The 15,260-nt window shown below is 39.9% G+C and overlaps 1 protein-coding gene across 1 annotated transcript in view; it reads right to left on the bottom strand.

The window, feature by feature from the left end:
- Positions 1-15,260, bottom strand: part of PC (pyruvate carboxylase) — a 525,492-nt gene that overhangs the window by 405,648 nt on the left and 104,584 nt on the right. The window contains exon 7 of the mRNA XM_088442518.1: positions 13,798-13,949. Within this exon, the coding sequence (XP_088298644.1) occupies positions 13,798-13,949 (152 nt within the window). The remainder of the gene's footprint in view (positions 1-13,797; positions 13,950-15,260) is intronic.

The raw sequence follows: 15,260 nt of genomic DNA, 5'->3' as shown, positions 1-15,260 counted from the left end.
AAATCACTTACTAATAACTATTGCTACACATTATTCACTTAATGAACAGCCAAATCAGCATCTGTGCAATGTATACCAGAGCATATTATCCAGGCAGTCACACAGTTAATTCACCTTAAAGATACAAAAAACTTCACGATATTAGATTGACCAAAAAAGTGTTTTAGACTTTTATTGGTCAATATAAAATATAGTGGAGTTTTTTTCTCTGCCACTTGGATACTAGTTCTCTTGTACTAAGCCATGGCTCTTTCACAGGAACCACCTCTAGGGACTTATACTGAGCCGGCCCCCCTGTTCTCTTCAGTGACTGTCCTCCGGTATTCTCGTTACTCAGGACAGTGCTGTAGCCTCCCCAGGAGACAGAGAGCTCCACTGATCACCACACATACTGGGCCCCTGAACAGCAGGTACACTAGAGCTTTTGTAATGGGTCTCCGCAGGTAGCAGCTGCCCTCTTTACTGCAGGTTCTGGACTCCTCTCTCACTGCTCACAGCAAAAGCACCTCTCCGGAGCATAGGGCTGAAAATAATTTAGATTGCCAAGAGTAGTGCAGTGGACCCCTCCCGCAGAGTCCCGCCCACAGCTCCTTGATAGTGATGATCCTTAGCTTAAAACCTGCCTGGGAAAATTACCTACACAATGGTAATAACTGCATCACAATCGGATCAGTGGTTGCAGAGTTTATCGCAATCAAATAGACATACATTCATATATATATATATATATATATATAATACACACATCATAATATTATATATATATATATTATATACACATACATACATACACATATACACACATTCTAAAACTTGATTTACAATGTTCTACATTAGAGCACCCATTTAACAGATGTTGAGGACACTGACCTTTTATTTTAGTAGCACATTACACTAGAGAGTTATATGGAGAGACAGAAGAGCCCATTCCAAGTGTAAATTAGTATAAGACAACACAAGAGAAAGTGAGCGCAGTTTATCTGGGAGCAGCCATGCGGGCTGTTTCTTTATTAAGATCCCAGACTGTGAAATGAACACAATGTGTCTAGAGATTCTTATATGGGAATGTCAGCAGAGATATATAATGCACTATCATTGTTAATGGCATAGATGCTGTTCTATTGCTCACTGGACTGATTTCTTACTCCTGGACAAAATACAGTTGATACAAGAAAAAATATATGAGTGTAACAGTTATAGTCAAAGTGGGTTTATAACACCACAAGATAAAAACAAAAAATTAATAAGTCATCGTAAACAAGGAATATTAACACCTCCAAAAACATTTACTCACACCAGATAATGCAGTACATGATGCACATATTCCAAAGGGAATACACACAATTTACATAACTATAGAATTTAAAAGCACAATGATGCTTCTGAAGAAACAATAAAAAAGTTGGTAAGCATACACTATTTTTTCTGGATTTAGCAAAGACAAATCATTGCATAGGCTGTCATTGCTGATGCTGCATTTGTTTAATGTCATTGGGCATAAAAGTGTATAGGTGTATATTCGAGGCATGCTGCTAACCCAACTATACATGATTGCACAACTGACGTTTTGGCCCATATTTCATCTGATGCCTGTTGAAAGATGGAAACTGGCCAAAAACTGCACAGTCCTGTGCTGCTGAAAAGAATGTGTTTAATGCTATAGGCGCATAAGCTTTCATTTCTCAGCAATTCCAATTTTGACCGTGGAACAGAGGATCCCTAACTCTAACCCTCTCCCCCCCCTAACTCTCCCTTAGGGGTGCCTAACCCTAAAACTCCCGGGGTGATGCCTAACCCCAAATCTCTCCCTCCCCCCACCCGGGTGTGCCTAAACCTAACCCTCCCTTCCCGCACCCTAAACCTAACCCTCCCAGGTGGGAGAGGGGGGTGCCTAACCTTAAACCTCCCCCTGGTGGTGCCTAACCCCCCTTTACCCAAGCCTAACCCGAACCCTCCCCAGGGGGGCACATAGCCATAAACCCCCCCCCCCTCCCTCCCCCCACGGCTAACGCTCACCCTGTCCCAGCTTACCTTCGTTCGGGAAGCAGTCTGTCGGGATTCTGTCATTGGGCTAAGGATAGGCATTGAGATTTGGACACCTATCTTTAGTCCTAAATCGGGGTTCCGATGCCAGGATTCAGTCAGGCGGCTTACCGGGCGTCGGTATTCTGACTACATCCTGATAGGTAGAATCTTATAGATCGCAATGTAGTAGACATGCAGACGCCTGAACAGGGATGGGGGTAAGTAACTGATGTCTATGGGTACTAATGGGCAGTTGCTTTGTACCCATGATACTGTGGTATCAATTCAATTACGTTTAGTCCTGAGAGCCACGCTCACTGTGAGCTCACTCTGTGAATTCCTTTTGCAATTAAATTCTAAACATACTTTGATTTTTTTTCTGTGAAAATGCACTTTTTTTCTAAGAGCACCCCCCAATTAGGTAAAAAAAAATTAGGGAAAATCTCTATTTTAAGAAAAAAAAATTGGGGACAGTGCAGAACCTCTGGTACACCATCTCAATGAATAATCTTGCACTTGGATGGGTTTAAATAGCATAATTTATCCAATAAAAAGATGTGTCAGTTTTCAGTTTAATTTCTCTGAAAAGCTGAATAATGGGATAAATGTAGGGGACAGATATGTGGAGGTGTTATAATGCGGGACAGGTAGGTGGTGTAATAATGTGGGACAGGTATATGTGGAGGTGTAAATGACATGGGACAGGTAAGTGGTGGTGTAAATTATGTGGGACAGGTACGTGGAGGTTTAATAATGTGGGACAGGTACGTGGAGGTTTAATAATGTGGGACAGATACGTGGAGGTGTAAATGATGTGGGACAGATACGTGGAGGTGTAAATGATGTGGGACAGATACGTGGAGGTGTAAATGATGTGGGACAGATACGTGGAGGTGTAAATGATGTGGGACAGATACGTGGAGGTGTAAATGATGTGGGACAGATACGTGGAGGTGTAAATGATGTGGGACAGATACGTGGAGGTGTAAATGATGTGGGACAGATACATGGAGGTGTAAATGATGTGGGACAGATACGTGGAGGTGTAAATGATGTGGGACAGATACGTGGAGGTGTAAATGATGTGGGACAGGTACGTGGAGGTATAAATGATGTTGGACAGATACGTGGAGGTGTAAATTATGTGGGACAGGTATGTGGAGGTGTAATAATGTGGGACAGATACGTGGAGATGTAATAATGTGGGACAGGTACTTGGAGGTGTAATAATGTGGGACAGGTACTTGGAGGTGTAATAATGTGGGACAGGTACTTGGAGGTGTAATAATGTGGGACAGGTATGTGTAGGTGTAATAATGTGGGAGAGATACGTGGAGGTGTAATAATGTGGGATAGATACGTGGAGGTGTAAATGATGTTGGACAGATACATGGAGGTGTAGATGATGTGGGACAGGTATGTGGAGGTGTTGTATTGATGGGAGCAGGGTTTTAGAACTTGCAGATGAGAGGTAAAAGTGTTTACTCCAACATTTTACAAACTTGTATAAAAACACTGAAAAATTACTATACAGACATGTTTCTGTTACCTAAAATGCTGGAAAGACTTTAATTTGCTGAAAAACACTCGCTTGCTATAACGTTCAACCATTAGTAAAAAGTACAAAAATCAGCCATTTGACACCTTTTAAGAACCTCCAGTACTTTCCTTTCTTGAAGTTGATGTGTTGGAAGCATGAAAAATGGGGCATGCGTAAAGATTTGAGCAACTTAACAAGGGCTAAATTGTGATTGCTAGACCACTGGGGTCAGAGCACATCCAAAACAGCAGGTCTTGTGGGGTGCTCCCGGTATGCAGCGATTAGTACCATACCATAAGTGATGCAAGGAAGGCCAACTAGTGAACCAGCAACAGGGTCATGGACACCTAAGGCTCATTGATGCGCGTGGGGAACAAACATTCATAACCACAGACTGGTCAGAGTGCCCATGTTGACATGTTTCCACTCCTGAAAGCACCTACATACTGGACCATGGGGCAATAGAAGGTGGCCTGGTGTGACGAATCTCGTTTTCTTTTACATCATGTGAGCAGCTGGGTGTGTCTGTATCCATTGTTTACCTGGGGAAGAGATGGCACTAGCATGCACTATGAGAAGATGGCAAACCAACGGAGGCAGTGTGATGCTCTGGGCATTGCTCTGCTAGGAAACCTTGGGTCCTGCCCTTCACGTGGATATTACTTTGACACGTACCACCTAAACATTGCTGCAAACCAAGTACACCCCTTAATGGCAACGGTATTCCCTGATGGCAGTGGCCTCTTCCAGCAAGAGGATTATGAGTAGTCAGTGATATGGTAGTGAGGTACAATGAATATGTTGACCCCTAGGGAATGCAATATAGTCAAGAATTACAGAGCACCTTTTTCCTTTATGTAGTTATCTACCTCCTTCCACTTCTCTCTTCTACTCTCCATTCCACCGAATCCTGCTGATTTTGTAGAACTTAATGTGATGCCCATTTCTTCAGCTTTTAAACATAAGATACATGTGTTGAAAACACTTCTGCTTATAGGCACAGGTCGCATTAATTTACTTAAAGGTATTTAGGCTGAATAGGCATTTTATGTCCTACAGCACTCCCCTGTATTTATTCCAAAAAAAGGATTTCTAACAGTATCTTTTTTTGTGGGTGCGATGAGACCTCGGATTGCTCTCCGTACTCTATACGGATCTAAATCTGCAGGTGGGTTGTCCCTTTCTAATTTACGTATTTACTATATGGCATCACAACTGTCGCACTTGGTGACCTGATTATCTGCTGGTACTGAGATCACTCTGTAAAGGAGCTAATGGGGACTCATTTTTCTCCCCAAGAAATCCTGCCAAATTTTACTCTCTGTGGAAACGCTGGGAAGATCTCCCCCCTTACTTAGAGAGGCTCGATTGGTTTGGCACTTTGCTCAGGAATTGTTGTTTGGTGATGAGGGTATGAATCCTGATGTCCCCGTGGTTTAATGGCGGTTTTTCTGAACTGGATGTGCTGTGATCGGAGACTTTTTGGATTTCTTATGGTATCAAAACCCATGGTCATTTGTTTCAAAATGGGGTCCTCCACTCCTTTGATTATTTGCGTATGGAGTTTGGCCCTCCTCATACAGCCATTTATAGATACCTTCAGCTCCGCCATGGCCTGCACGCTCAGTTTGGATCTGATCCTATTAAACTTGCACTTCTCTAATGACCTTCTTGTAGGACAGTCTCATATCTTTATAGTGATCTTACCTCTTGTAATTTGCCTGATGCCTTTCTTCCCCTTAGGAATAAATGGTAATCAAACTTGAGTTCTCTTCAAGATGAGCAATGGTCTCAGTTGTTGGGTTCTATAAAGGTAAACTTCCACTTGTGTTCGTTTACAACAAATCCATTATTTTATTTTGCACAGGTCCTACTGTTTCCCTGCTTCTGACATATTGATATTAATATTCCAAGTAATTGCCCCAAATGTCGTGCTCTTGACTGTGATTTTTGGTATTTGTAAAGGGATTGCCCTAGCGTTAATGATTTTTGGAAATTAGTATGGTCGGATATGCAATTTACTTAACCATACATTACCTCCTCCAGAAAAAAAACCTGTCTATTCGCATTGGATATTGAATTGTTTAATACAAATACTTATCGTTCTGTTTTATGCTTATCCACCTTGGCAAAAGTAACTATTGCCCGCTCCTGGTGTGCTCCGGCTCCCGACATACTCAAGTGGCGGGCGCTGGTTAAAGATACGATTGACCATGAACGTTATGTTTATACTAGTTGTAAGGCCCTTTGTAGACCTGTTGGAGATCCTTCCGTGTAATCTATCCTCTTCTATCTTACCGCTCCTTGTCTCCTTAGTTTGCCCCTTTTGTTTTCTTTTCACTTGGTTGTTTTCCTTTTACCTCCATGTGCAAGCTGTTTATATGCTATAGTTGTGTTTCTGGGTTCGGCTTACCACTGAGATCCCTCTGACTGTACCTTTTGTTATTTAAGGATGCGTTTTTTGCTGGCAACATTCATGTCTTTTGCAAATTTATCTGTATTTTTTGATCTGTTTATAACATGTAGAAAAAATACCAATAAAAAAAAACATGATTTAAAAAAAAAAAAAAATTACAGAGCACCAAATATAAAATATGTATTGATCCCTAAAGGAGTAACCCACACCCCTAACATATATCCTATACCATTATTCACCCCATATTACCTAGTTTTCACAGGGTACCAGATACTGGGTTTTATGCTACCCACATACATTTAACCTGAGAGAGCCTGGGACTCTGATATATTTATATATTTTATACTTATTTGGTGCTCTTTAATTCTTTCTACATTACATTTCTCAGGGGTCAACATATTGTACCACACTACCATATCACTGACTACTCATAATCAACTGGCAAATAACACCACAAACAAGGAGAAGGCCCCCTGTCTTAAGTACCCCGGTCCCCCCCCCCCAAGGGCTTAATCTGGCCCTGTGTGGAATGAAACAGTGCCTTGCAAAAGTATTCACTCCCCTTGGCTTTTTACCTTTTTTGTTACATTACAACCTGTAATTTATTAGAAGAGAATGACTTATTACTCTGAGCACCTTCCTGTTTTGTTTCTTTATGTTCTTTTAGATCACTAGCTGGCAAAGATTTTACATGCGTAGCTGCTAAACTTATTGTATATATTTGTCCATTTAACATATTTAGGAGGCTTTGCTTTCTATATTATTATACATACAAATATATGTATGCGTTTGTCGACAATCTTCAAATACCATGCAATATTACTGATCCATACCCCTTTTCAGTCAGTTTTTCGTGTCAAACTTGAGAACCCCCAGCTAGCACAAAGTGGTTTCTATGGTCTATGCAATTACTATCTACTGACTAAGAATACACGGCTCGAATATTAAGATTTCATTGGAGTCATTGTTCGTCAAGAGGAAAACCGTCAGATCTGCTGAACTTCACATACAGAAAATGGATTCAATGTACACGTACTCTCCGCACTCTAGTTTCTGACTTCAGGATTAAATTTTGGTCCAATCTATTAAATACAAAGCTTTTATCACTTCTATGTATTGCTCCTGTACCAAATCCATTCATTTGGTCACTGCCATTAGGGGATAATCTGCCCACTAACTGGGATGAAACTACACAAAGCCTGATTTCCAGCTGCCAATCAGTTCCAGTAGCAGAGCCTGAATTTCTATGTTAAGTGATGGAAGTCTGTGTAGGTGGCTGGATTCCGATTCACAGCCAAATGCTGCCTGCAATTTGTAACTGTCCATTAATTTGCTGACATTGCTGGCTTCTTAACTGGCTGTGAGTTTACGTCTTTCAAACCTCTTGCCATTTCAGACACCGCTAGCACTCTGAGGTATGAGGAACATTATATTGATATTACATGATGAAAAACATTAACATTATTTCGACCAAAAAAAAAAAAACATAACATTTTATCAGCTGGACTATTTCCAAGATTACGGATCATTGTATACAAATTTAAGAGAGTTCTTGGAGGGTTGACAGAAATGTGCAAAATGAGAGCAGACGAGAAATGAAGATATACAGTTTTTTCCTTTCTTACAATATTTATGGTTAAATCAAAGCAAGGAAAAAAAAAAAGAATTGGTAAAGCTGGTAAACCAGCCTAGTTTCTGATCCGCAAAAAGTGAAGTGAGCAAAGTTTTTACGAAAATCAGGTTTCCATATTTTATTCCCAGGCAGATGGCAACTTAGTTGCTAAACTGTGAATATGCCCGGCAAATACCTTGCTATGCCTAGCTGCTGATAGGGGAGAAATCCATTTGAGGCAAAACTTCCAAAATATATACATACACCTACTAATCATTAAAATAATTTGCACACCTTACATTTCAGTTTAATATCTTGTTTACCAAGGCAACACATATAGTGATTCTCCAACACACTCTTTGCTGTACATTTCACCGCAGTGTCACCAGCATCTCTCTCATCACGGCTGACAGGTCAGCTCACACATCTCTCCCACACATCAAAGAGAACTTTTCATCATGAGAGAGATACACGACTTTCCAGGTAGATAAATACCATTACCACGATTTGAACCTCAGAAGCTGATTGCAATTACCACCTCTGTAATCCACACACATAACAGAGGAGAATTTTATCCTACGCTCACTGCTCAAGCATATTTTGATTTCTTTAGGCAGCCAGTGGACAAGGTGGGTTTGTGAAAATGATTTCTGATTTCATATAGAACTATGTGAGCATCAATAGAAATGAGAAACACTTCTATATGACAAAGCTCATACTGTATATTATATTTATCCCTATTCCTCATTCAAAAGGTGTAAAATGATTACACTGACAATTTGTACCAGGCAATTTGGTTGGTTGTAGCACCTATACCAATGTAGCCATGTCAGACGTTTGCTTATTAGAATGAGTCACCATTCACAAAACAAGCAAAACATCAAAGGCAGGTTCAATTCAATAGTCTCATGATGGATACTTGAAAAAAAAAAAAAAAAAAAAACCGTACCAGTGAATTTCATGTGGTTTTGATGCGTTGAGACCTGCAGCGCCGGCACTACCATTAAGTGAACGTACAGATGTGTCCTCATACATCTAGGCTCCTTGCGCGTTATACAGCCCTCCTAGTCGCGACATTCCATGGCATGACTTGGTAGCGCTGAGCGTCTCTTCGTGCAAATTTTTGCCTTCAAATGCGTCTTATTCGCACAGCAGCATATGCCGATTAAAATGATATGCGGCATGCCTATGTTCTGTGTGCAACTGCGGCTGTAACTGCATGCTAAATTGCTGCGTTACAGTGTCACAGCTGCTGGACACGAACGTCGCACACAGAATATAGGCATACTCAGGCATTGTGTGTAACGTAACTTGCAGCACATGGAGAATAGATGTATGTGGACACATCTGTAGATGATTGCCTAGGCTGCAAATGGTTAGGGATCAGCTAAAACACTAAATATGAGACACTGGGCTGGATTCAATTAGCCTCGTTAACTTACTGCGCAAAGAAAAGGATGATGGCTTCGGACTTTTACACCCAAGGCTATTCAATTTCTAGCGCAGAACATCTGTCGCTAATGGATAAGTACCTAGAACTATAGGATAACGTGTTAGTGGCTGCTGCAATAAGGGCAGAAAACCCTACTTAACACAGATTTCCATACGAGCCTCAGGAGGTGATGAACAGAAATCAGATTTAAGTGGCTAGCACGGGCTGTTATTGAATAGCCTCAGGCACTGCATCGCCGGTAATTAGCCCTTTGAGGCTAACTGAATTTGGCCCATTAGGTCACTCATCCTGTGTTTTAGGCAATACGTTACAGATAAGTACTCAAAATGCAGGTCAGATTTTTTTCTAGAACAGGATTCACACATATATATTATACATACATACATATACACACACATACACATATATGCATACATACACACATACAACGGGTGAAATAAGTATTGATCATATCAGAAATCTTGCGAGGAGCACCTGATCATGGCTGATTTATGGTAAAATTATGTTCTTTCCACTTCCGGATTATGGCCCCAACGGTGCTCACTGGAACATTCAGAAGTTTAGAAATCATTCTGTAACCAATGCCATCAGCATATTTTGCAACAAGAAGGTTGCGAAGGTCTTGAGAGAGCTCTTTGCTTTTACCCATCATGAGAAGTTTGTGTGACACCTTGGTATAGGCCAGCAGTTGGGACTGAACCAGCTTATATTAATTTGCACTGACAAGGGGCAGGATTGCTTTGTAATTACCGATAGTGTTCAGCTGGTGTCTTGGTTTTCTATGCCTTTTTGCACCTCCCTTTCTTCATGTGTTCAATACTTTTTCCCTGTGTAATTTCACATTATTACACAATTAATGGACATCTATGGTTTGATTTCTTTGCATGTGTAGATTGCATGGGTTGTTCCTGAATATAATATATATATATATATATATATATATATAGAAAGAGAGAGAAATGGGAGAGAGGAAAAGGCGCCTGATAGTGTAATATATTTAGTAGAAAGATGTTGCACATACGACAAATAAATCTTATATACGTACCAGATATTTTAAGAAGAATTGGTAGATATATTCCGATTTTGAATATTCCAATATTTCCAAAAAGTGACCCGTGCAATTTAAATATATGTGATTTACTTAGCTGTTGGCCTAAATCAGCACCCTGAGGAAAAAGCTGCCATATCTTATTTTTGGAGAAGTGTATTGCTATTTTTTAATTTGTTTTTAAAAAAAAAGAACACTTTTTTTTTTGGACACTATTTGACTTTCTAAAACAGTATCAGGAAGCGCCAGCTCCTAGACTATGGTTTCTTAAATATATATATATATATAATTTTGTGCAACAAAAAAAGTTTGTGTACATACATGAAATTCATTTGTTTCATATACACCTTATACACACAGCCTGAAGGTTATTTTATACTATATTTTTAATAATTTGTGCTTCAAACAAAGTTTGTGTGCATTGAACCATCAGAAAGCAAAGGTTTCACTTTCTCAGTCATGCTAAAGATATTCCGTATTTCGGAATATTTGGATATGGGAGACTCAACCTGTATTTAATAATATATATATATATATATATATATATATATATATATATATATATATATATATATATATATATATATATAGTCCTGCGCTAGCAGAGTAGCGCAGGACCTGGCATGCTGAGAGGGTCTGTTTGGCGCAACTGCAGCAATGATGTATGAGGACATATCTGTTGTCGCGGAATAACATGAAACCTAAACTAAATCAAATAAACAGATATGGACGGACAAAAGGACTCGATAACAAATATCAAAGCTTCGGAATGTTTAGCTGAAATACTTGATATATTTAAATCTTTTCTGTTATTTTAAATGTGTCATATTATTACTACACGAGGAAATGAAAGATCATCTTAATTAGGGTGTAACCGATTACAGACAGGAGCCCAACACAACAGATGGCAGCATAACGATCCATTAGAGGCGCTGCTTAGGCAGTCAGAATACCTTGGCCTTTTTACCACCAGGCTAGTAGATTACAGCATGCAGGCCATTTCAATCGTTCACCACTCCCCTGGCAAAGCTGTGTATGAGACACTTGGCACTATTTAAGGTATGGAGCCTGAAGACACTGGCCAGCTGGCTATTTCCTTGCTGTTTCCTGCTCTTATGTGACTGTACAGCGGATTTAACAACTTGCCTGTAATGTGCGCAGCATGATCTCGCCATAGATTAAATTTACAGAATGGTTCAAAACGGCCAGGCCATGAGCTTGTCACTTAGCCGGCAGTCTGACGTTACATGGGTCAATAGAAAGGTATTAATTCAAAATAACATATCAGGAGCTACAAAATAGGTAGTTCCTAAAGGGAACCACATAAAAAATATGCTACCACCAACAACCTTGCCCTGTGATTTTAAAATCAAGTTGGCATAATATTTTCAACCACCCCATCTTTTCTACAACCGAGCCACCAAATGTAAATAAAAATCATCATTGGAATCCCAGCTAATTGTATTGCAGAAAGAGATTCTTCATATGCTGCTGCCGATGTCTCTTCTCAGCTGATGAATTAGCCTGACAACCTCCAACTCTCTGGATCACCTCCAAAACCCACAGGACATCATAAAGCCAGCTGGGACTCAAAGTCAATTTATTTTAACAGTGTTTACAAATTGCTCTAATAAAAGAAAAAAGGAGTTATATGAGAACCTTAATTCACTGTGTATCGGGCTTGTGTAAGGAGAAGATGTAGGAATGCTTTGAATATAAATATATTTAGTCGACAGACTATTCTCCCACACTGTGTGTCCTCTGCTTGTGTCAATGTCAATTCAGACGCCTGCAAGTGATCTGCACCAAGCTTGGTACACAAATGGGATCCCTTCTCAGAATTGCATGTTTTATACTTGATTGCAGCAATTCCTGACAAAGCAAAATACTCTTTCCTTAGCACTAATGTCATCACTGAGATTCTAATCTTTGTGGAATATGGGAAGCATATTCAGTACATACAGATGTGTCCTGCTATATCTTTGCCGCCGATGCGACAACCATACACAGGCATCGCAGCATGCGATTTACGGGTGCAAACGCAGCACACGAGATCGCTCCCGGCATCCGCGGCAAGTCGCAGCGTTATCAAAGATAAGGGAGGACACATCGGTATATCAATGTGAGTATCCAGCCCCAAAGCAAAACAATGGCTACAAAACAATCAACAATAGGTGTCAATCGTTAAAAACTATTCAGGAACATTTTCATATCAACATTTTCCCCAAGTTACATTGTCACCTTCCCAGTAGCAGCCATCTTTAACTATATATATTTACTGACTGCTTCACAATACAACTGTAAAATCTCGAAGAGGAACCATGAGTCATCACATCACTGTGATGCGTTCCTCCAGTTAAATGGACTGCAATAAGAGAACAAGCACTATACAAATCTCCTTTCACTTGCATTTGCAAAATACAGAGTAAAACAAACCACACTATGCTGTGGTTCTAATGTCTCCGCTGCCCTCTACTGGAACCAAGATTTAATAAGCCACATAAAAATGGTAATAAAGCTGAGTGAGTAACTGCTTAACTATCACAAGCACTTTGACATTAACGGCATGGGCTGTGCCCTTAGAACTTGCATGATCTTTAAAGATCAGAAAGATAAACCTTCTATTCATTTTTTAAGCCAAAAAAGTCTGCAGGAGTACATCTTCTAACTTAGATAAGGCTGCATGAACAGTACAGTACAGCCTCTCTCCTCTCACCCCAGGACCTCCATTCAAATACAATAACCGGAATTGCAGACAACTAGTGTTGCAATAGGATAAGCATGTTCAATGTTTCATAAAAGTTGAATTAATATAGTATAAATGTACAATAGCAGGATAACTGACTAAATACAAATGGGACACATAAATTCAGCGAAATGTGTGCGGACTGCCTCCCAAATAGCCAGGCGAAGACATTGTGCCACCAAGACCTGCAGAGGAAAATTACTGAAGCTTATCTAGTGCAATAAGCGGTCATGTGCGCCATTGGACATCACTGTAATGTCCAACAGAATATTGTGCTGACCTGAATTTCACCTAAAAAAAAGTCTATGGTTCAAAGCTCTACATCTTCCTGCGCAATTGTTTAATCGTGATATTATGTCATACTAGCAATGCGTGAACATAGTTTTAAAAATGAAACAGTGAGGTGGCCTTCATGTAAAACTGAATAGCCTAATAGGGACTCATTGATCCATAACTTAGCTCTGTGCATATATAGATTTGTTGCATTTGTACAGTCAATTAATAACAAATGATGTTGATGAAAAATGTATCTCAAACTAGGAAGCGGTTGATGAGCTCTGGTACTTGGGTAATTCCAGCTACAACACAAACATTATAATCCCGGTATGGGTTTCCACACTACTAACATTCAGGGATTGGTCACTGGGAAGCACTGGGCTGGTGGTAAAAGACGGGGCAGCATGTTGGGCTCTGATAACATGTTCCCAATTGGCCAGGACAGGAGCAGCAGGCATGCAAGGTCTGAGGACCTAATAAGCCATATAAATAGACTCCAGGTGAGGAAACTTTGGACAAACAACGTGATAAGCCACCTAGTATTGAATTTCTAGTTGTAGACAAAATACCACCATACACCATGATTTAAAGAAATACAAAACAAAATCAAAATAAACAGCTAACTCTGTAAGTTGCCTAATTAGGTGTCTTTACTACAGTACAATCTCCTGCCAATCTTACCTGCTTTGCTAGTTTGACAGAATCGTGGGTCAACCGGTCCCTGAGCTGAGGATCCAGCTGAGCAGCTGGTGCTATCTCCACCACCTTCTGGTGTCTCCTCTGAATGGAGCAATCCCGTTCATATAGATGCACCACATTACCGTACTTGTCACCTAATAGGCATATTGTAAAGAATATCCCATTAGTACATGTTATTTGCACTACTCCATTTCTGTTTAGATTGGGCAAAACAGCACAATTGGGGAAATTACAGATGACAACATACATACTCTACTTTGCATTTATAAATTCAATCAATTTTCATTCAATTATATTAAACTGCAGAAAATGTTACACTTCTATTCTGTTAAAATGCTTTCAATCGCACTATTAGCATGTCGGCATGCTGGGTTGGACTCAACAGTCCCCATTCTCATTGCCAACATTTTGATTGTCGAAATCGCATACCGAACCCTTCAATTCAGATTCTGCAGAGATAGTGGTCTTTCTCCAACATCAATGGGGAAATGTTAGCAAGGTTACTAGCCAACTGGTGAAACATGTAATTTGTCCTTTTTCCCAGTCAAAAGTGATGGTGATTTAGGATTGTGTGATAGATTCAGTGTATATCATTTCTTCCTTGCTCAAGTTTATAGCCCAATTGTAAAGCTCAATAGAATATGCTGGCGCTATATAAGTAAATATTAATATATAATTACCTAATGGCTGTTGTCATAAGAATTAAGACATCATTTGCACTATTATCTAATAACTGTATAAGATGCTTCTGGTTTGTCAATATGGCAACTTCACAGGAAACGAAGCAATAAGTAATGGACTCTAGAACAATACAGTAAGCACATATTAAATATTGCGGTATCTGGCTATCTCCTGCTCATCTGTGTCTCCCCATTTTTGAAGTTAACAGTGACAGAGCACTTGTAGCCAATCAAATCACCACATTAATTCAGGAAAAGCGCATGTTCCTTTAGTAAAGGCAGGGCTGTATGTCAGATGGGCGATACCATGTGGGCAGGAGAACAGAGGCAAGAAGGAAGCCATGGCAGAGCGGTTCCTGTTAAATGCGCTTTGCATAAAACAAAGCACACATACAAATTGTTTTCTGTTAAGGGAAAGTAATACTACATGCTCCTCCAGCCTGGGCCAGACATTACACCCACCCATCATTTTGGTACGACAGCTCCTAGCATAAGCCTGGAAGGAAGAAACCTTGGGAACGGTGTTCTTATATTAGGCTGCATATGGCTTACCAAGGCATTAGCACATTTTAGTTTTCATGTCTTCAAACTGGAATGGTCTATAGAAAAAGTTCCAAGACCGAAAGCACAGATGGAACTATATAAAATCAGTAACAATATACAGAAACATCTGTGGATTACATGCTGATGCAAAACGGTCTGCAAACAAGATTATACAATAATATTCTGTGTTTACAGCCAAAATGAGTTGTTATTGCAGTACTG

This window comes from Taudactylus pleione, unplaced genomic scaffold, assembly GCF_031769625.1.
Source record: "Taudactylus pleione unplaced genomic scaffold, aTauple2 ptg000313l, whole genome shotgun sequence".
Lineage (NCBI taxonomy): Eukaryota > Metazoa > Chordata > Amphibia > Anura > Myobatrachidae > Taudactylus > Taudactylus pleione.
This window is presented reverse-complemented; position numbering and strand designations above follow the sequence as displayed.